The sequence below is a fragment of the Diospyros lotus genome, chromosome 8 (genome assembly GCF_014633365.1).
Source record: "Diospyros lotus cultivar Yz01 chromosome 8, ASM1463336v1, whole genome shotgun sequence".
Taxonomy (NCBI): domain Eukaryota; kingdom Viridiplantae; phylum Streptophyta; class Magnoliopsida; order Ericales; family Ebenaceae; genus Diospyros; species Diospyros lotus.
The window spans coordinates 4,099,049-4,120,724 of record NC_068345.1 but is presented as its reverse complement, the minus strand read 5'-3'; the positions used below and the strand labels follow the sequence as shown (position 1 = coordinate 4,120,724).

At 34.1% G+C, this 21,676-nt stretch overlaps 1 protein-coding gene across 2 annotated transcripts; it reads left to right on the top strand.

Annotated features, from left to right (window-relative positions):
- The first annotated feature begins 2,543 nt into the window (after positions 1 to 2,543).
- On the top strand, positions 2,544 to 8,923 carry LOC127808081 (tubby-like F-box protein 8). 2 transcript variants are annotated; one of them, XM_052346439.1, is made up of 5 exons: positions 2,544 to 2,654; positions 3,922 to 4,370; positions 4,499 to 4,586; positions 5,428 to 5,560; positions 8,033 to 8,923. In XM_052346439.1, the coding sequence occupies exons 2-5, from the start codon at positions 4,026 to 4,028 to the stop codon at positions 8,742 to 8,744; spliced, it is 1,278 nt and encodes a 425-aa protein (XP_052202399.1). In that variant the 5' UTR covers positions 2,544 to 2,654; positions 3,922 to 4,025; the 3' UTR covers positions 8,745 to 8,923. The 2 variants fall into 2 exon arrangements, with proteins under 2 accessions (XP_052202399.1, XP_052202398.1); XM_052346438.1 differs by having other exon boundaries at positions 2,546 to 2,772.
- The last annotated feature ends 12,753 nt before the right edge of the window (positions 8,924 to 21,676 follow it).

Here is a 21,676-nt window from a genome sequence, read left to right as displayed (position 1 = left end):
TTTTACATTAAATTAATAAGAATCACACGATACCCGTAAAAAGACATCAACTCTTCAATCTACGGCTGATGAGACGCGTAGCAAGATAATATAATTTTCCGCGATGTGCCGGATAAAATATTCTTTCCCAATGAGCGTCCCCTTTAGCAAAAAATTGATAAATAAATTAAAATCCACCGAATATTCTATTGTACGCCGCGGACCTCGTCAAACCGTCCAGAGGAGATCAGGCCTCCGCTAAACTGCGCCGCCCGAACGACTTCTGGTTGGATAACTTGCCAAAAGATGATAAAAATAAATAAAATGTTAATTCAACGCTTAATTTGTATATTTAAAATAATATTTATATATTGATATATTATATTATATTAATATAAATATAAATATATTATTGTAAAATCTTAATATTTTTATAACAGAGAGTAATAAAAAATATCTAACAAAAATGTGAATAATATTTTTTAAAAATTTGAAACTCTTTTTTGAATTTTTTGATTTTTTAATTTAAATAACTACTTAATCCGTTTGATTTGATTTTTTAAAAATTTTAATTTATTCTATTTAAATAATTCAATCAATTTAATAATCAAATCGATTGAATATTCACCACCCTTAATAAATTTTAAACAAATAATAAGTACAAGCAAACTCAAAGGGTATAAAATTATATTAATAAATAATAAAATTTTGTATTATTTATATAAGCCGAGTCAAATTAATGTCGTAAACTTGACTTGATGTTAATCTAATCTTAAAAAAATGAAATCAAAGTCAAACAAGTTCTCCTTATATTGGTCCAGGTAGATTCCCAAGGTAACACCTTCCACCGGAGAACAAACAAGCCAAAATGATTTCATAATTAAATAAAAATATTATTAATGATTTAACATTGACCATTTAATAATTATAAATTATTTTAAAAAAATATTTGTTTCCATATGCACAATCTTATATAAAATTTCAACCATCTCAAATTATGCCAGTCTTTTTTTATGATAAAAAATATATATATTTACTATTGAAGTATCATAAGTAAAATTCTATTAAAAGACATAAAAAATTTAAAAAATATTTTATGTTTAAAATGATAACCGAAACTTCTCCGAGAGACATGTCTCCTAAGACCCAAAAAGTTGAAGATGCAATCTCCTAGAGACTGAAAAAATCAAGACACGTGACAGTCTCTCGGAGATCGTATCTAAGTTAATTTTGAGAGACTCTAATATATCGAAATTTGCCTTGAGAGTCTAAAATAAAGAGTAAATAAGATAAGTCAAACATCCGAAAATTCTGTAAAAAGGATATATATTATCTATAAAAATTATAATTATAGTGAATTTCAAAATATCACGAATATTTATCACAAAATTCCAAACTCATCTATAAACAGATAACTTCTTATTTCAAAAAAAAAAAATCTCTAATATTGATTTTAATTCTGATTTTAATTTTCGCGCAACAATTGTCTTACGTCCTCTAATTATTTTTATTCTTACAAAGTTTAAGTTAATTGGCGACTATATTTATAATAAATAAATTTATTATTATATATATAAAATGGTCTCAATAATTCACAAATCACATAGACGAAATAAGTCAATTAAAAGAGTAGCGAGCTGATACCCCTAAAAAATATAACTTTTTATTATGTAATTTTGCATTCTTATTTAAATTAAGTAAAATATTTTCTAAAAATGCAATATCCCGGTTATTGTTTTCCCTAGCTAGCTTTTCCAAGCCCTGGTACAGCACAATCGAGTTCCCAAACGCTACCAAACTGGTCCGTATCCATTGGGGCGGGTTTTGGTTGAGTGGGAGTTAATCAAAGTACATTTTAAATATAAACATTTAATAATATTAATAATTTGGATGAATCACATTTATATCCCTAAGGTTGGACCTAATTATAGCTACAAGGCCTCTATTTTAAAAAATTGTACCAACCGCTCCTCAGGTTCACAACTTGTGCATTTAACTCCCAACTACTAAATAATTGCTATTAAATTTATAAAATTTCCAAAATGCACTCTTATTCTTTGAATTATCTCTCCTCTTTAATCTCCTGTAACAACAACTCATCTCACATAAATAAGTTCTTTTTGTTCCTATTAATTTTAAAAAAATCTAACTTGTATAAATAATTAAGTTGCCAAAAGAATGATAAAAAATGTCAAAATTTAAAAAATATTTTTACCTAATTATTACTATCGCCTAAAGTTTTGAGTTTTATGAAACAAGTTTGATTTTGATGAAATCCGATAATTAATAATAAAATTTGATCTATAAAACTTGATCGAACTTTATCTAATGATAAAGTTCAATTCAATTATGAAGCTTATATATTTTGTCGATATATGATCTTTAATTTTAATCGTGGACAAACTTTAAGATTTAATCTCTAAATTTAAGTAATATGGTTCTCAACGGGCTGTGAGTCACTTCGAATTTTTCCATTTTGCATTTTCAACGCTGTCCGTTTGGTGGAGGGGAATTTAATAAAGGTTGGAATCCGTATGTGAGAGAGAGAGAGAGAGAGGGGGGGGGGGGGGGGGGGGGAGAGAGGAGACTTCGGACTTTTTAGAGAGAGAGAGAGAGAGAGCGCGTGATAAAGCTAAGGATCTGATGATAAATCTACGGAGGTAGCAGACGACAAGGTGAGAAAACAGTTTTCATGTTTCTACGCTCTTTCTCTCTCTAGTCGTTAAATCTCTCTCTCCCGAGCGACCGTTCGGAATGCTTAGGTTTGTGTCTCCGTTGTTGCCAGATTTCAAGGTTTGCTTCTCCTCATCCGGATATTCTAATTCAAATTTCTTCTTCTCCGTTGAGAGCTTTGTTAACACTTGATGCCAAGTTTGGAGAGCTACAATCGGAAGTAGAAAGAACGAGCCACCTTTTGGTTTCCCCGTAGTGTGTTTGTAGAGGAAGAAAAAATTAGACAAGGAAGAAATATTTGGAGCTAAATTTCTTTGTTCTTTGAGTCAGAAAATTAGATATATGTTCAAATAAATGTTTTTTTTTATTTGGATATGTGCTGAAGGATTTTGCGATGAGGAATTGTATTTTCCCTCCGTTTTTCCAGAAATCCTATTTCCACACATGGCATTAGTTTGTTGTTTTTCTTTTGATTACTGCAGCAAAAATGGTTCCTAGGTTGAGGCTTTTTAGTTGAGCTATTACTGCGATTATGAAGCTTATGGACTTTCTGGATTGTTGAGGAGCTTTACTTCTTTGGCTTTCTTTCACAAAAACGTATTTTTTATGGTCTGATCGGCCAATTCATGGATTTCTAGATTGTTTGTAGTACTAGTTTAGTTTTTGCTATTAGTTTTTGGACATGAAAGCTTTCATATTCGCTTCTCTTCGCCTTAACTCTTTAGGGCAACAGGCGAAAATGAATTTCTGGTCACTGTAAATGCGTCTCTATGTATGTGTAATTTGTATGCAATTTATGTATGTCTTTCTTCACCATGTTCGTTTCTCATTCCCATTTGAAAATTTTCTGCCTTCAAATTTCAATTGCTATCCCAGTTTCACTTTTCTGTGTAAATCAGAACAAACCCTACTCTCTTTCTCCCTCTGATCACTATTTTCCTCTTGTTTTCGCTATCTGTGTTGCCTTTGTTCCTTTGATTGTGTTTTTGCTTTTCCGTACTTCAGATCTTTTTGCACAAATAAGAAATCTGTTTCATAATAAACAGCATTCTGGTTTCAGAATTGGGTTTAAGAAGTGTGGGTGCTGTTTCAGGTTTAGTCTGGCGTTTTATGCTGCTTTTGAGTCCATGTGATTGCGCTTTTAGAGGAATCTTCTTTTCTTGCTTTGTCCTTTTTCCCTTGCACATATGTGTCTTCTTTTTCTTGGTCATTAAGTTTTGTAGAAAACATTTTAACCTAAAATGATTTAATTTGATCTTTCGTTACCAGTTGGCTCAATTGAAAATCAATTGAAAACTCTGTAGCATAATATATGCGACGATATTGGAAGAGGTGTCCATAATATTGTGCTGGGTGTCAAGTTATTGGAGTAGATGTCATTCCGCCGCATAGTGCGTGATGTAAGGGATGGTTTTGGGAGCTTATCAAGACGAAGTTTTGAGGTAAGGTTGCCCGGGCACCACAGGGGGAAATCTCATGGTGCAGTCCATGAGTTGCATGAGCCACCAGTCATCCAGAACAGTTGTTGGGCTAGCCTCCCGCCAGAGCTTCTCCGTGATGTCATTAAGAGGTTGGAGGCAAGTGAGAATACATGGCCGGCTCGCAAGAATGTTGTTGCATGTGCTTCTGTTTGCAGATCTTGGAGGGAAATGTGCAAAGAAATTGTCCAAAGCCTTGAATATTCAGGGAAGATTACCTTTCCAGTTTCCCTGAAGCAGGTGTATTTTCTATCCTATTCTCTGGCTTTCCTGATGGATTTCGTGTTGTTTTTACTGCAAGTTTCCATAATACAAATGCAGGATTTATGCAGTTGCCAAATTTGCTTTTTGTTTATTTTTCTCTACAGCCTGGACCTCGAGATGGAACCATCCAGTGCTTCATCAAACGAGACAAATCTAAATTAACTTACCACCTTTTCCTTTGCCTTAGCCCTGGTATGGAAACATGTCTTATGAATAATTTCTTGCTACTGATGTCTTCCTTTTGTTTTATGTGGCCTTCCCTGTAGAGATGAGCAGTCATCTCAAACTGAGGATGGTCAGCTTCGCCCTGCTTTTTCTTTACTTAATAGTGAACCTTGAATTAGAAGGTGAGCCGTGGTGCAACAGTAAGGTTGCTCCATTGCAACCTGGAGGTCATAGGTTCAGTTTTAGGAAACAGCCACTTTGCTAAGCAAGGGTAAGGCTGCATACAATTAACCTTCCCTAGTGCTTGCTATGTGGGAGTTTCGTGTACTAGGTTCACCTTTGCCTGTACCTTTAGTAGTGAATCCCAAGTTAGCAATATAATTTTATTTAATTATTAATTCCATAATAATTGCATTTGATAAGACTATCAAACTGAGTTCGCTAGTAATGTGACCATGTGGGTATACTGCAGCTTTTAAACCTTTGTTCTTGACTGCTAACTCCAAAGAAAAGATGGATATTTTCATCCTTGTTTGGGTGGCCAAGCCTATTGGGTTTCCAACTCATTAATTTAAATCATTTACCAACATGTTCAATTATGCATCATCTGCCAAGGGAAACAAACTCAATACTGAATTACCTATGAAATATATGATAGAATTGAGTGATAATTTGCTTAAAAATGTTGGAATTGGGCAGTAATCCATTCACATTGAGCTATTGCAAGTTTACTAGGGTTACTCCAGTTGTTCTGAATTCAACCACACTGAACTCGAAGTCTTTTTTAATCAATACCATCAATTAATTTTCCCCCCTTTTCCGTCACTGTCCATGATATCTTTCACGATTCAATGCTTTGCTCTTGCAGCCTTGTTCGTTGAAAATGGGAAGTTTCTGCTTTCTGCAAAACGAAATCGGCGAACTACTTGTACAGAGTACATCATCTCCATGGATGCAGATAATATATCAAGATCAAGCAACACTTGCATAGGAAAAGTCAGGTAAGGCTACAACCCATTGAGTGCTTGCTGCTTGGTGCTAAATCTTGGTCCAAAGACTTTGTGACTTTGTAGTTTTGCTTCCAAAAATTAACAAAAAAAAAAAAACTCTCATAGTTTGAATAATATATTTCTGAATGTGAAAATATTTTAAAAAGCACAGAAGTGTTCATGCAAACACAAAAAATTCTAAAAAAAAAAATCAGAATTCATAATAACAAGGGTGATACGTAAATGTATACTTTACATGCATGCATAAAAATAGAAACTATAAGAAGTACCATTTGGTTATTCAATATAAATACAGTTTTTTGTACTTTTGGTTTTCAATATTAAAATGCATTTATATCACCTTTCTACTAATAAAATTCCTTTTTTAGTCTAATCGTCTTCTATAAATTGTCATTGAGTTTCATTTCATGTGTATCTAGCAAGGTACACAGGAATCCTAAGTGTTGACAAGTGTCTAGTTCTGGAGTTAATATCACACTTTTGGATGAGTGCTTGGAAATATCCATGAGTTAGTGTTAACATGAGAATGGCTTTCTAAACAGGATTGTCCTTATGAAATGGAATAAGAGATTAACCACGTAGCCAAAGCATTTGAAATATTCAGCTATAGACTTCCTCTCCCCTTAGCTTTTGTCAATGTCCTCTCATTGAAACCATCCATGGATATTACAAATAAAAAAGTTGGTCTTGGTTCTAAGATTTGCATATCTATTTATTTTTGTTTTGTGGCAGAATTTTTGGCTATGTTCATGCTGGTCCTCTTGTCTAGGAAGCTACTCAGGTCTCTTATGATGAACTACTGCTTTCTAATTGATAATGGTTTCAAAAGATATGCATGTTGCATAAAACCATGGGAATTGACAGTTGAACACACGAACACACATTCGGACATACTAATGAATGGTGTTTCGAGATCTAAACCAGCGCACATCTGAAACTTGTACTTTTTAATTATGTTGCCACCACCATATTTCTCTTCTAGTGGATTATGAAATGGAGGAATTTTGTTACCAAAGAGAGGGGGGAATTCCAAAGGAAACTTGGTGGGAAACCCTTAAACATGACATAGGATATAATGGATTTGTAGAGGATATGGCCATGGTTAGAGGCAGTGGAATTAAGGCTTGTGATTGTTCTCTGTGCTATACTCTTTTAAGCTGGAGGTTTGGAAGTAGGAATGGCAATAGAGTAGGGCAAGGTGGGGCTAGATTTTGCTCCCCCTTCCCCCCCTTCCCCAACCCTAATACCCTATACCCTTGCCTATGACCCAACATGGTATAAATCTTAAACCTTATCCCAGCCCCAACGCAAGGAATGTGAATTCCCAAACCCACCCTGACCCCCAATCAATAATAAACAAAATGATTTATAATGTAATTTCTTGCAACAACAATTAATGTAATTCTGTCTTAGATTACAACACTAATAAATAAAATCTTACTTTCAAATTACAGTAATTGTGAAAAGAAAAAATAAACCTCTCACAATGTTTGCTATCTGCTCGCAGCAAACATGCTTTGAGAATGAGATGTAGGTGGGTTGGGTTCTATTTTTTGTTTGGGTAATGGGCCTAAAATGGGAATTATGCCATAGGTAATTGAGTATTTTGTTGGGTGTATATATATATTTAAGGTGTAAATTAATTTATTATAATTCTCCGATGTATAAATAGTAAATACCATCACCACATCGTCCCCAATGAAATTGATTCCAGGAATCTCCAATCCTTGCCCCAGACTAGGTCAACGAGCTTTGACCGTGCCCCAATCAGGCAGGGCCCCAACAAGGCCAGGTTCAGGTTCAATCACCATCCTTATGTGGGAGGTTGTTCTTGAGAGAAGTAAATGGGACCTCTTATAGTATCGTTTTAGCTGCCCTTGTGTCTCCATGGACTTATTTGTTGGCTATATTGTAACAACATAATGGCTCTGTGGCATATGGATTTACATCTTCACAGTCCTAATCCTGCTTAGGTTTTCTTGGCACAAGCGTGTGTGTGTGTGGGCGGGGGGGGGGGGGGGGGGGGGGGTGTGTGTTTAAATCCTATTAGAATGCATTCATACAAAGCCGTGTAAAAGCTGAGATTAAAACCTACAAAGGTGACTGCGAATTAAAGAAAAATGATAATTGCATGTGCATCGGTAGCATGAATGTTGACGTATAATTTATGCCACATAAATTGAATGTTAACATATCATAAGGCGGTATGCCATTCCAATATTTCAAAAAATGAGAAGATAATTGAATTCTAAAACAAAACTATATTCAGTATTAGCTGTGTAGCCATCTTGTTCATACTTGTACGGTTCTGAGACATACTTATTTTTTAATTTTTTGATTCTAGAAAAGATTGATCCTGGGATTATTTATACAATCTCAAAAATTAGGTGTTCCTTTCCTGTTACTTCTCGCACAATTATTTTCTTTTATGGTATTTTGATTAATATTTTTCCTCTGTAACAGGTCAAATTTCCTTGGTACTAAGTTCATCATTTATGATACACAACCGCCTTATAATAATGCTCATCTGTCGTCTCCTGGGCGTACAAGCCGTCGATTCTACTCCAAAAAGGTTTCCCCTAAAGTCCCTACTGGAAGCTATAACATTGCCCAGGTTACGTATGAACTGAATGTGCTAGGTACAAGGGGTCCGCGCAGGATGCACTGTATCATGCACTCAATCCCTGTTTCAGCCCTCGAGCCAGGTGGAACCGTCCCTGGCCAGCCGGAGCTCCTTCCCCGTTCCCTTGAAGACTCATTCCGAAGCATCTCCTTCTCAAAATCAATAGAGAACTCTACTGAGTTCAGTAGTGCCCGGTTTTCAGACATTATTGGCCCTCGTGGGGAAGGAGATGAGGGAAAGGACAGACCTTTGGTTCTCAGAAACAAGCCACCGAGATGGCATGAGCAGTTGCAGTGTTGGTGTCTTAACTTCCGTGGGAGGGTCACTGTTGCATCCGTCAAAAATTTCCAGCTGATTGCTGCCACGCAGCCTGCTGCCGGTGCTCCAACGCCATCTCAGCCGCCTACCCAATCTGATCATGACAAGATCATCTTGCAGTTCGGTAAGGTTGGCAAGGATATGTTCACCATGGATTATCGCTACCCTCTATCTGCATTTCAGGCTTTTGCCATCTGTTTGAGCAGCTTTGACACCAAACTAGCATGTGAATGATATAAAGAAATAGGGCACTCAGTTTGTCGGGTTTTCCTTTTTTGGGTCCTAGCGTTTCATCTCTCTCTCTCTCGTCTCTGTTGTTGAGGTCCATTGCTTGAATAGTTCGTCGATGATGATGTATTGGAACTTCGAAAAGTTCTTTAATATGTTGAATTGAACATTGAAAACTTCATATCTGTTCGAGCATTTGGTAATATTAGCTTGCCTGTGTCATTTCTTATGGAAACATGTATATGAGAACATTGGATATTCTGGCTGGATTCATTTCACCTAGCAAGGGCAAAATAGTCATTTTAGCCACTTGACACAACAATTTGGCCACCCATTATATCTTACATGAAAACAATATCAGATATGTGCAATGAAAAAAAAAAATTGTTTTGATATTTTAATAGTTTTAGGATTAACTTGGCACTACGAGGTTTTGGGCGTTCTAAAATAATAAATTTTTAATGCACATCATATATGATTATTATTAGAATAAGTAGTGTAAACCCCGCAAAGCTTGGCTTTTGGATGGTACATCGGGGGAGAGAAATTTGTATTTGCAACTGCCTCCACTGGGCTGGATTTTATTTTATTTTATATTATTTTAAATTCAAGCTCAACTCCCCAAATCAACTCAAAATCATTGTATTAAACTTTAGTCAAAATAGGCCAAATGGTTCAAATTCACTAACTCCCAATTTATCCATTTTATTTTCAGATTTATCTCATTTCTTATTTTCTTTCCCAATTCTCACTCGATTTGCTTTCTTCCTATTGCTATTACTACTATTGTGTCATAAGTAAAGGTCCTTTCCCAATTCTCACTCGATTTGCTTTCTTCTTATTGCTATTACTACTATTGTGTCATAAGTAAAGGCCTAGAATATCTTTTTGGGCCAAAAGATATAAATTTTCTATATGTGGGTCCTGCATAAAGCAAGCAAATAAGATAAATCTGACATTTAAAAATCCTTTTGAATATTTCAAGAAAATGATAAATAAATTAGAAAATTTTAATCCTAAAATGGTTATGAAATATTTAGATAAATATCATCCATAAGAAATTATATCCCTAAAAAGGACAAGATAAATATTATTTATAAGAGATACAAGTTATATGTATTTTAATTCTAATAGGTTTTAAAATACTAAGATAGATGTTATCTATAGCTATCCTAGTCTCAATCAGATTGGAATCAATCAAGATAAGCGTTATTTACAAGAATCCTAATTGTGTTACACTTTAAATCACTCTATATTTCTCTATAAATATGCAAGTATGCATTCCTAAAAAAAGAGACGTCTTTGATACTAATTTTAATATAATTTCTTTCATCATACTCAATGTCTAATTTAAGCGTTAGAGTGTTTGCGCGGGAATTTTTCCGCGCTCTTTGACTGTTTCCGCGCTCTTTGACTGTTTTTTTATTTTTGCAGGCTTAGACGACTTGAAAACAACTTTTCCATTCTATAAATTTATTGTTGCATCCATGCAACAACAACTACATACAATTGAAAGAGTACTTTTTGCAATAAACATTGTGAAGAATCAATTATGTAATAGAATTGGAGACCAATGGATGAATGATAACTTAGTTGTGTATATTAAAAATGATGTATTTAATAAAATTGATAATGAGGTCATTATACAGCGTTATCAAAATATGAAAGTTTGTAGGGAACAATTATAAAAACTTTTTGTATTTTAATATTATAATTCTTATCTTATTTTTGAAATTACTTTTTTTTGCATTTAAGTTCACTCCCACTGAATCAAAAAGAGCTACTATTTATAGGTAATTTGGTGATATAAATAACTGATTTTTTTACTTATCCCAAATAAATAAAAAGATAAATCTTATTTTTGATAGGATGAGATAAATTGCATTATTCAATTTTGCTCGATAAATGAAAAGACAAATCCTACCCCTGATGGGATGAGATAATTCGCAAATGATTTATCTATTATCTATTTATCTCATACAAATATAAGATAATCATCACTTATAGATTAATTAAGTCCATATAGGCGCAAATATATTTCTAACATCTCCCACTTGCATTCCATCATGCTGGTAAAATACACTATATGACCGTAGAGCACATTAACAGATGTGAGCTTGGCACTAGATATCAGTGTGAAGGCATCAACCAATGGTGTTTTATGTACCATGACACTTTTAATCACATCTGACTAAGCACGTTTCAATCCCTACTGTATACAACTTGAAACCATGCTTTGAGTCATGTGATCATTAACATAATCAATAATGAGCTCACAATCATATCAAAACCCAAAGTCATAATGTGACTCTAAAGGCAATGAGTGTCATTATTATGCTATGATGTCATAATGTCTTCTCTCTGCCCTAAACGTCATAACACAACAATTCAACTACTTTCCTAATCATGTCCCATCGAGTTGCATCAACCATGATCGTTTAGCAACATGCTAAAGTAGTAAAAACATCAAATTGTTGATTCATATAACATAGTCAAAAGTCACAAAAGGGTACTAAAATATATAGGACTCATACGGTAAGAACATAGAAATTTATCACTCATTTCACTATATGTGATCAAAAATAGCACATGTAGTATAGAGTTCATGTTAAGGCAGACTTTCTTTACTCAAGAGGCATATGGCATTTGTTTTTAAAAATCAACATTGTACAAATCTTAGTACTGTCGTTTTCCCAGCATCGTACTTGAGTCTTCTATATATCCATTCATCAAAAAGGGGTGCCATTTGCCAATTATCAGTGTCACCTGATCAAGGTCTCATATCTAGTTCTATCCAAGTAACATGATTTCCTAGACATCATGTTCAATAATCATAACCATTGATCTCATATTGCCTCATGCAAGACGGCATAATCATTGTCATCACTTTTCAAGCACTTGATGATGTCTTCTTGCTCTTACAACGCTAAAACATTTAATGTCTCATCTCTATTTGCTCTATCAACACCAAAGGTGACTACTCGTATGAGTGAGTTGATCTAAATCTAGTGCCATACTAATGTGTAAGTGTTTTAGTGTCATAGTGTTTATACACTCATTCATAATCACGAAATTTAAAAAGAATGACACATGTTTATCATTAAAAAAGATTATAAAAAACGATCATATTATTTAAAAGGTTAAAATAAATCACAAAAAAAAATGATCATGTCTTGAAATGAAAATATATTAAACAATCATACGCATGCCCATTCTAGTAACATGGGTCTTAAAGGCATAAAAAAGAATGGCTTCGGTTAATGGATTAACCATCGTGCTTTTTATAAGAATATGAGTTGGGATAATTTCTTTATTTAGTATTACCTCTGAGGTGTAATTGTGTTTGATGTCTATATGTTTGCTCTTGCTATGGAACTTGGAATCTTTAACATATCTCTGGGTAGCCTTGCTATCATAATAAACTATGATAGGTACCTCAACAATAGTAGAGACATTTGAGCACTTGAAGAACTTTTTCAACCAAATGATCTCTCGAGTAGTTACAAAGCATGCTATAAACTCTACCTCTATTGTGGATAATGCGACACAAAATTGCTTCTTGCCTTCTAGTGCTCTGAACTAGGGTTATTTTGAAACCTTTTGATTAACCCAACTGCGAAGCTAATTAATATTTGGTCGAGTACAGAACATAACATATATAAGAGTCCCAATAATGCTCGCATAAGGTACCCAAACCATGTACTCTTGTTTTTTTGGAGTCTTTGGGCATAGATTGGTGCTCAAGTTATGACTCTTTACTATTTAAGTATCCATGGGTTTGTTGTTGTGTTTTTAGAATCTTTCTAGAATCTTTTTAATAAATGTTTTTTTGGGATAAACTAAGAAGTTCCCTAGAATGGTCCCTTAGGATCTTGATATCAAGCATAAGAAAAATTGGCTTCATCCATGTCCTTCATTTCAAATGTTGAAGAAAGTTATTTCTTAGTAGTGATAAACATCTCTAAATTATTACTAGCCAATAATATATCATCTATGTATAGTGACAATATCACAAAACTCCTACTAAACCTCTTGGCATATACACAATAATCTTTTTCAATCATCATAAACCCATTCGAGAGAATGGCTTGGTGAAATCGAAGATAGGTAACTGTTTCAAACCATAAATAGACTTTTTGAGCTTGCATACTTTATGCTCTTGGCCTTTGGTTACAAAACCTTTAGATTGATCCATATGGATTTTTCATCCAATTCTTCATTGAGAAATGAAGTCTTTGACATCCATTTGATGGAATTCTAAGTCTAGTTGAGCTACAATGGCTAATATTAACCGAATTAAGGCAGACCTAACAACAATTGAAAAAGTTTTCTTGTAATCTACGCTCTCAACTTGAGTATGACCATGGCAATCATCCATTTGTTGGCAAAGGGTGATGAAATAAGAACTTGGTAGTTTTTAGGCTTTTCATCATCCAAAGGGGTGCATATTAGTATTTCCCTCTCAATCTCAAAACAACGACAATGTACTAGATTAGGTGCGCTCCTAAGTAGAGTAAGACAATCTGAACCCTTTGTGTTTTCCTAGTTTGGTTAGGTTTGTTAATTCCATTTTCACTATCATTTTAAATTCCTAACTGGAATGAAATATTTTGATATTGGAGCATTTCGCATTTTGGAATTATACACATAATATTATATATATGTATATATATAAAGCACTTCATAGTTAATATATCAATAATATATTTTAAAAAAAAGCTTTTATAATGGTAGTTTCATAACATCATCCTAAAATTTAAACTAAAATCATCAAATAAAAGGTCATAAAATTTAAGTTGAAAATTGAAATGAAAGTATGAAACACCTCATACTTTAAGTTCAAACATAATACAATAAGTATTTTTGGCATAATAAGCACTACAAAAGAGTCGAGATCCATCACCAACAACATAAAAATAAGGTTCTTGATCTTGTGGGGGGACTAAATATAGTATTGTCTTCTCCAAAGATACCAATGCATGTATAACCTCGGCCCTTGGATTTTGAGTTAGAATAAGTTCCTCTTTGTAAGACCTCATATTTGAAATGAATAATATATATAACATATTTCGTTATTTCATAACGTTAGAATAGTTGTCTTTAAAGATTTAGGAGACAGATTGTCAACTTTGATCAGCCGAATTGACGGGAAGGAGTGCCCTGAAATCGAGATGTCTAATGAAAAGGATACGGTATTGACGAGCAACTCAAGATATGATTTATGGCACAGAAAGAAATCAATTTTGAAACGATTTTCGGTATAGATTCAGATCAGATTGAAAAAATCGAATTGTCATAAGAGGCTTCCGAAAAGACAATGGAACTTTCGCAGAAGTCAAATATTACATAAAGAACAACCCTTAAGTGGCCTCGAGATGAAACAAGGGGGTTTCGCAGTCAAAGCATAAGTTCGGGCCAAAGTGTAATTTTTAAAAATTCTTGGGAGGTCGAAACAACATTATTTCTAAAATTTCAGGGGTCAAATGAAATGTTTAGAGTGTGAGGGTCTCAAGTGAAGTTTTGGGAAACTCAAGGGCTTTATGGAAAGGGCTAAAAATGTATTTCAGAAGTTGAGGGGGTGAAAGTGTAAATTTCAAAAAAGCTTCCAAATAGCCATGGCCGACCAACTCATCCCATCGCCAAATTTGACCATGGGAGACCTGAGGAAATGGTTGGGGGGCCTTGGAATAAGGCCAAGACAAGTTCCTTGGCCGATAAACGGCTATTTCACCGTAAAAAATGGCCAAAAATTTGGCCACTTTAATCAAGCTTTTGAGGGCATTTTTTGGTGAATTTTGGACTGGTTTAGGGCAAGAAAGGATGTTAATGACCTTGGACGAAGCGATATTTGTTGTTTGGAGGCTCAATTTTGGGTATAAAATAAACTTGAAGTGATCGAAAATTTTCAAAGTTGGAGCTTAAAATCAGGCACGTCAGAGGGCAAATCGAGCAACAAGGATAAGGGGCTTTTGTTCCCCATGAGTTGAGCATCAATTCTGAAAATTTTGAGGCATTTAGGTGGCGATTTGAAGGGGTTTTGAAGCTCGCTGGAGAAGCGAGGCGGTCAATGTAATATCCTAGTATTTTGAGAATAATAATAATTAATTTTTGTGTATTTTTGACATCCATTAGAGATTATAATTGAGAAAACTAATGGGCTTAGACTTAGTGAACTAAGTTGAAAAATGAAAGACTAAGTAAATGGGTTTAAAGCTAGTGGACTAAGTTGAAAAAAAAAAAAAACTAAGTAAATGGGCTTAGAGTTAATAAGAGGAAAGGCTAAGTAAATGGGGTTAGAAAATGAGCTTAAAATTAATGAATTAAATGAAAGAATAAAAGAAGATTTAATGGAAAATAATTAAGGTGACAAAATAATTAAAGATAGTGGGTGAAATAATTGAAAAATGTGGGAGACAAAGTAGGGTGTGGATAAATAATTAAAGATTATGGGTGAGATTTAGTGGAAAATAATTAAAGATAATGAGTGAAATAATTAAGAAATGTGGGAGACAAAGTAGGGTGTGGACAAATAATTAAAAATAGTGGGTGAAATAATTGAGAAATGGGGAAGACAAAGCAAGGTGTGGACAAATAATTAAACATTGTGAGTGAGATTTAGTAAAAAATAATTAAGAAATGTAACAAAATAATTAAAGATAATTGGTGAAATAATTGAAAAATGTGGGAGACAGAGTATGGTGTGGACAAATAATAAAAAATAATAGGTGAAATAATTGAGAAATGTGGAAGACAAAGTAGGGTATGGACAAATAATTAAAGATTATGGGTGAAATTTAGTAAAAAAATAATTAAAAATGTGACAAAATAATTAAAGATAGTGAGTCACTATAATTATGCTAAGCTTAATACAACCTTCTATAAATAGAAAACACTTGAAAGGTTAGAGGACTTAGATTTGAAAGAGAAAGGTTGTAAGAAATAAAAATTTCAGAGTGAGAGAGAGATTTGAAAAAGGGAAAGAAAGAAATAGAAAAATATATACATATAGAGAAAAATATCAAAAAATTTCTAAAAAAATCATATAGGCTGGGTTTAGTAGTTCGTGTGAAAATTTGTGGTAGAAGATGTCGTTGGATACGCAAACCGAGACTTCGTCGCAGTATAGAAGAATGCCAAATCGCTCCACAAGAAGGTGAGTTATCTTCGAAATTTTTTTCAAAAATTCCAAAAGTATGAGAATGATATTTTTGAATTGTTGATGATGAAATTGGAAGAAAAATGCATGATTGGTATTTATTATGGATTTTTGAGGTAATAGATGCTTGAAAATCAAAGAGAAAATGAGAAATAAATAGAATATGGATTTTGAAAATTATGAGGAAATTTTTGAGACTTGGGAATATTGTTTTAGGAATTATTGTGAAGATAAATTGAGAAAATTTTATGAAAAAATATTTATTTCATAATCGTGAGGAAATAATAGGAGGAAATGAGAGAAATTAGGAAAATTAAAGAAAATTAGAAATCTGATTTTTTAAGTAATTATGATGACCAAGGTACGTCAAGATTCATAATTGAGTACGATTGGAAGTCCGACGCGAATCAAAATTATCTTTTTACAAGGTAAGTGGTACTATTCAACTGGATTTAGCTTATGAAAATTGCTTGTAAGTGGTTCCACCAAAACCTGATTTTATGTAAATATTTTTATCATCTTGTCATGTCTTGATGTGAACATGTCATGTGGATTACATTTACATGTATTGATGACAAAGTATGCATATGATCATGATGAGATTCACGGTCATATGTTACATCGGTTTAGGATTAGGTGCTGACGCCGTTGCTTTTGCCAATGGTGCACCCATACACTCCGGTCTGGTAGAGAGACTGTAAAAATGACGGGTAATCTTAAGGTGTAGTCAACCCAAACATGAGAGTTATGATGCTATGTGTATTGCATTCATACATATGCATTATGATATACTCATACATAGATGATTCATCATCTAATGTGGGTCTTGCCCTTGGAACATTCAAATGTTCCAGATAGGGTTTGGAGCGAAGACATAGAAGCGAATGAAATGTAAAGACGCAAGGCATTATGAAGTTAATTTCTATATTTAGTTCATGTATAAGGACCTGATTATGTATCAGTTGTGCTATGTTATGCTTTAAGTTATGATATGTTATGTTTTCAAGTTATGTTGGGAAAAAAAAAAAAAACTTATGTCATGTTTCATGTTATGTTGAAGAACTTGAGTACTATTGTCGAATAATTTTGTGTTACTAATTTTGTTGAGTCAATCATGTAATATTATTAATGTTTGAGGTATGTTGAGATTCGATTCTATCTTCCGCATTTGATGTTTATGATAATTCTTTTTTGAGATAGATGTATGAAAATTTTGGAATGAATAAGAACAATGATATGGTTTAGTTTTAGTAGTATTGAAAAAAAAATTTATTATCCCATAATTGTCCTAAGTTATAGCGCGCTCGAAAAATGAAACGTTATAATCAGGTTGGCCGAGGCTTTAAGCCTTCGGTTGAGGGCTTTCCAGCCATCCTTTCGAGCATCAGGGCACACCATCATGATCGATTGGAGCTGAGGATCATCGAGGTGCAAAGATCCCATGTAATACCCTAAGTCACATTAAATAAATTAAATTAATTTAGTCTATATAATATTAAGTTTATGTAATTGATTTGGTTTAATTATGACTTAAGTATGTATGTGAGATATAAATAAATGTATAAATATATAAATAAAAATAGTAAGATTAAATTTAAGATTAAAAGAAATCATTTTATGTAAATGTAAGTATATACGTAAATATGTATATCGTGTATATATATATGTAAAAAAAAATATATATCAAGAAAAATCCGGAAAATCCGGAAGTTGCAGGCAGCGCGCATGGCCGCCTGCAACCGGGAATTAATAAGGCTAGGGGGGTTTTTAATGGTGATTGATCGAAGGTATGGCCTTCCCGGCCACGTGGGCTTCGATTTGACATGAGCGGCGTGCTTTTTCGACTATAAATAGCCCAGTTCGCACAAGCCAACCCATCCGAAAATTACAAAGCTTAGATCGGTCGATTGGGAGAGGGTTTGAGAGATTTGAGAGTAGGGTTCTGATCTTCAAGTCGTGGGCTTCGTTTCTGGAGAGTTTGGAGGCCAACGAAGCAGCGAAGAGGGAGATCCGAGAGTTGTCGAAAAATCGCGACTTCGCCGGAGCCGAGAGTTCAAGCCTTAAATCGAGGTATTTCGAGTTATTTTTCTCCAATTTTGATGCTGTATTTGGGTTCTGGAGGTCGAAAATAGGGGGGGAGAGCTTCGTATTGAAGCTCGGAGGGGCCGCCGGAGAAGACGACCCAGCACGGGCGCGTGGCTGCACGCGCCCGCGAGTAGGGAGATGGCGCGTGCAGCCCACGCGCCCGTCAGAAAAATAGAAAAAAAAAAAGAAAAGAAAAGGAAAGAAATAAAGAAAAATAGAAATAGAAGAAAGAAAATGTTGTAAAAAGTTTTATTAAATCAGAAATTTTATGTATGCCATATTTTGTGAAAAATATTTCCAGAAATGCTAAATTTATTAATTATTAAATAAAATTTTCTATTATGGAAATAGAGAAAAATAAGATTTTTAATTCCAAAAATTCCAAGAAAATTTCAGGATATTAGAAGTATTATGTAAGAAATGTTAGTGAAGAGAAAGTTAATAAATTGAAAGATTAGCTAATTATTATGTAATAATTACATATTTAGCTATTATGAAATAAGGGAAAATAGGAATGAAAGTTAGAAAATTACAAGAAAAATTCCAGAATACTAAGAATATTATTTAAGCAATATTGGTAAAAAGAAAGTAAATTTTATGAAGCCTAGATAATTATTATGTAATTTTGGAAGAAATAAAGCTTAGGAATAAAAGAAAAATGAAGAAATTATGAAAAAATTAGCAATTGGTATTCTAAAAATAAATCTATATTGTAGGGGTCCTCGTGAGCAAGGAAAATTAAGGGACAGCCGCTTGACACGTAGATCGAGACAAATTAGCTGTAAGTATGCTGCCTGAATTTAATACAGTTATAAATGTAAATGCTTTTATCATATTGGCATGCTATGATATGAAACCATCATGTAGACTGCATCAATGGCATGACTATGAAATGCATACATGCACAATGACACTGTTGATCACGTGCATATGAGGTCGTAGGGAGTACTAACTGACACCGCTGGCCTATCAAGGGTGCACCCATACACCCCGGCTTCGAAGAGGTGGCCGCTAAAATGATAGACAGCATGAGGGGTATAGTTGACACCTACGATGAAAGACATTGCATACACTCATAGCATTGCATTTGGTATTCTTACTTAGATGATTCATCATCTAATTAACATGGGTTCGCCCTTGGAACATTCAACGTTCCAGCCGGGACTTGCAGAGATGATTCAGAGAGTGGTGATGTGTAGTGGCACGAGGTATCAAGATGCGAGTAAATGTACAATGTTATAATATGATTAGTTTAAGATTTATGTATATTGTTCCATCGTCAAACGCTTTATGTATTAACTTGTATTAAATGCCATGTACGATTATTAAATTATGCATGAGCAGGTTCGATTCAGCTTCCGCTTTACATTTATTTCTAGTCTAGATATCTCATCTGGCACTAGATACGGTCTTAGGGAATTTTAAAATAATGTTCAAAAAATTTTTTTTAACCAAATTCCTAAGGCATAACACGCCCTGAAGAAGTGGGCTGTTACATCCTATATCGTCAGTGTGCCGTCGCCGAAGAAGAAGGCCGAAGCGTGGCCTTCACATGCGGGCTTCACTCGCACAGTCCACGAGCGGCGCATGCAGGCGCGTGGCTCTAAGGTAGGTTTTGAAATTTTTTTCAAAATCCTAGAAAAATATTTTATGTATTATTATGTAAAAATATTTGGTGAAATAGTTTGAGATATATTTATTTTAGAATATTAGTGAGGAAAATGGGAGAAAAAATAGAGAAATGTGAAGAATTTATGACCAAAAATAGGTTTTGATGCTTATTTAAATGAATATGATGATTAGGGTGCCTTGAGCCTTAAGGTGAAGTGACTTGTGTAAAAACCGAAGTTAGGCACGCAAATCAAGGTGGTGCACGCTTTTCAAGGAAAAATGAGTTATATCTAAAGGTAAGTGGTTCTACCCAAAACTCAATTTTAAGAATATGGTTTATCATGTTATCATGTTTTGATGTGAGTATGTCATATAGATTGCATTTACATGTATTGATGATGAAATATACATATGTACACGATTATATTATTGATCATGCATTCGCATAAGGGTTTAAGAGTATGGGTCTGGACCACTGTTTTTCCAAGGGTGCACCCATACACCTCAACCTAGTAAGGAGACTGTAAAAATGGGGAGTAACATTAAGGTACGCTCGGCTCAAACCGAGATGAAATGGAAAATGACATTTTTGCATCCATGCATGAAGTATGTTATTGTTCCCTTATTTGCATGATTCATCATCTAACCTAGGTTTTGCCCCTGGAATATTCAAACGTTCCAGATGTTGTTGTAGTAGAAGCAGATACGAAGATGCATGTGACAGGCACTTAGCAAGTGCACGATGATCTATGTTTAAGATATTGAGATTGATAATTTAAGTTTCTGCTAGTTAACATTCTGAACATTTTGAAAGACAATGATATATTATCTGAATTATGGTGATTGTAATATTAGGTTCGATTCTTAGATTTCGCATTTGATATTTATGATAATTCTCTTTCGAGATAAACGCATGAAAATTTTGGGATGGATATGAGTAATTATTTGGTTTAATTGTAGTTTAAAAAAAAAATATCATCCCAGAATTGTCCCAAGTTATAACACGCTTGGAAAGTGGGGTGTTACACTCTTCATCATCAAAGTATTTTTTTTCTACATTTTCTAAATTTGATGAAACAAATGGTGCTTCAATGGTCTCTCAACTCAAATCATCTCCATCAAGAAGGTTAGGCTCTTTAGAAACCCATTCATCTAACAAGTCAATATTATCAAGGCCGATTAGACTATTGTATCTCGAACTTAGGGTTAATTTTTAATTTTATCTAGTTTTGGTCTTTGCTTCAATTTGGTCATCGTACTTCAATTTTTGTTTCAATTTTATCCTCAATCAGCTAAGTGTGTGCCCTAACATATGTGGTGTGACATCAGTAAAATGACGTTATTTTATCGTGATATTGCTATAATGCACAAGGCAAAACGACGTTGTTTTTCCTGGTGTATTTTGAAATCCAAGTAATGGGTTAGGTTGACTCTGATTCAAATCTGACCTAGTGGGTTAACCCAACACTTAATGAGTCAAAACCCATCTTATTCTCCAAATTAGTTTTTGCCTTCCATCTTGCGTCGCCACTATTTCTACCTTTACTGTCGCCAGTCGCTTTTTTCTTCCTCACTCTTCATCGCTAGCGGCTCTAGTTGCCAGCTTGCTTCCATTAATGGCGATTACCATCTATATGCTTCAATAGATCAGTCAATTTGTATAGTGCCCGATTTGCATGCTTTAACAGATTGACCACCCATTTTTTGTTTTTGCCTTCCATAGTGGTCGATATGTATGCTTCGACCATCGGTTGGCCAAAATGAAGAAAATGGTGAAGCGTACAAAACGATTACCCATGGGCGAGCGACACCATCTTTGGTCGCCTCTACACCGGCCGTTGCCTTCTTTTCATTTTATAAAATGACCGACAATAACCTAGATCCATCGCCTCCAAGTGGCGTCAAACGCCAACCACTTTGCCATCGCGATTGTAACACCCTACTTTCTTGGGTGTGTTATAACTTGGGACAATTCTGGAATAATAATTTTTTTCCTTTAAAACTAATGCTAAATCATATCATTTCTCATATCCATCTCAAAATTTTCATACATTTATCTCAAAAGAGAATCATCATAAACATCAAA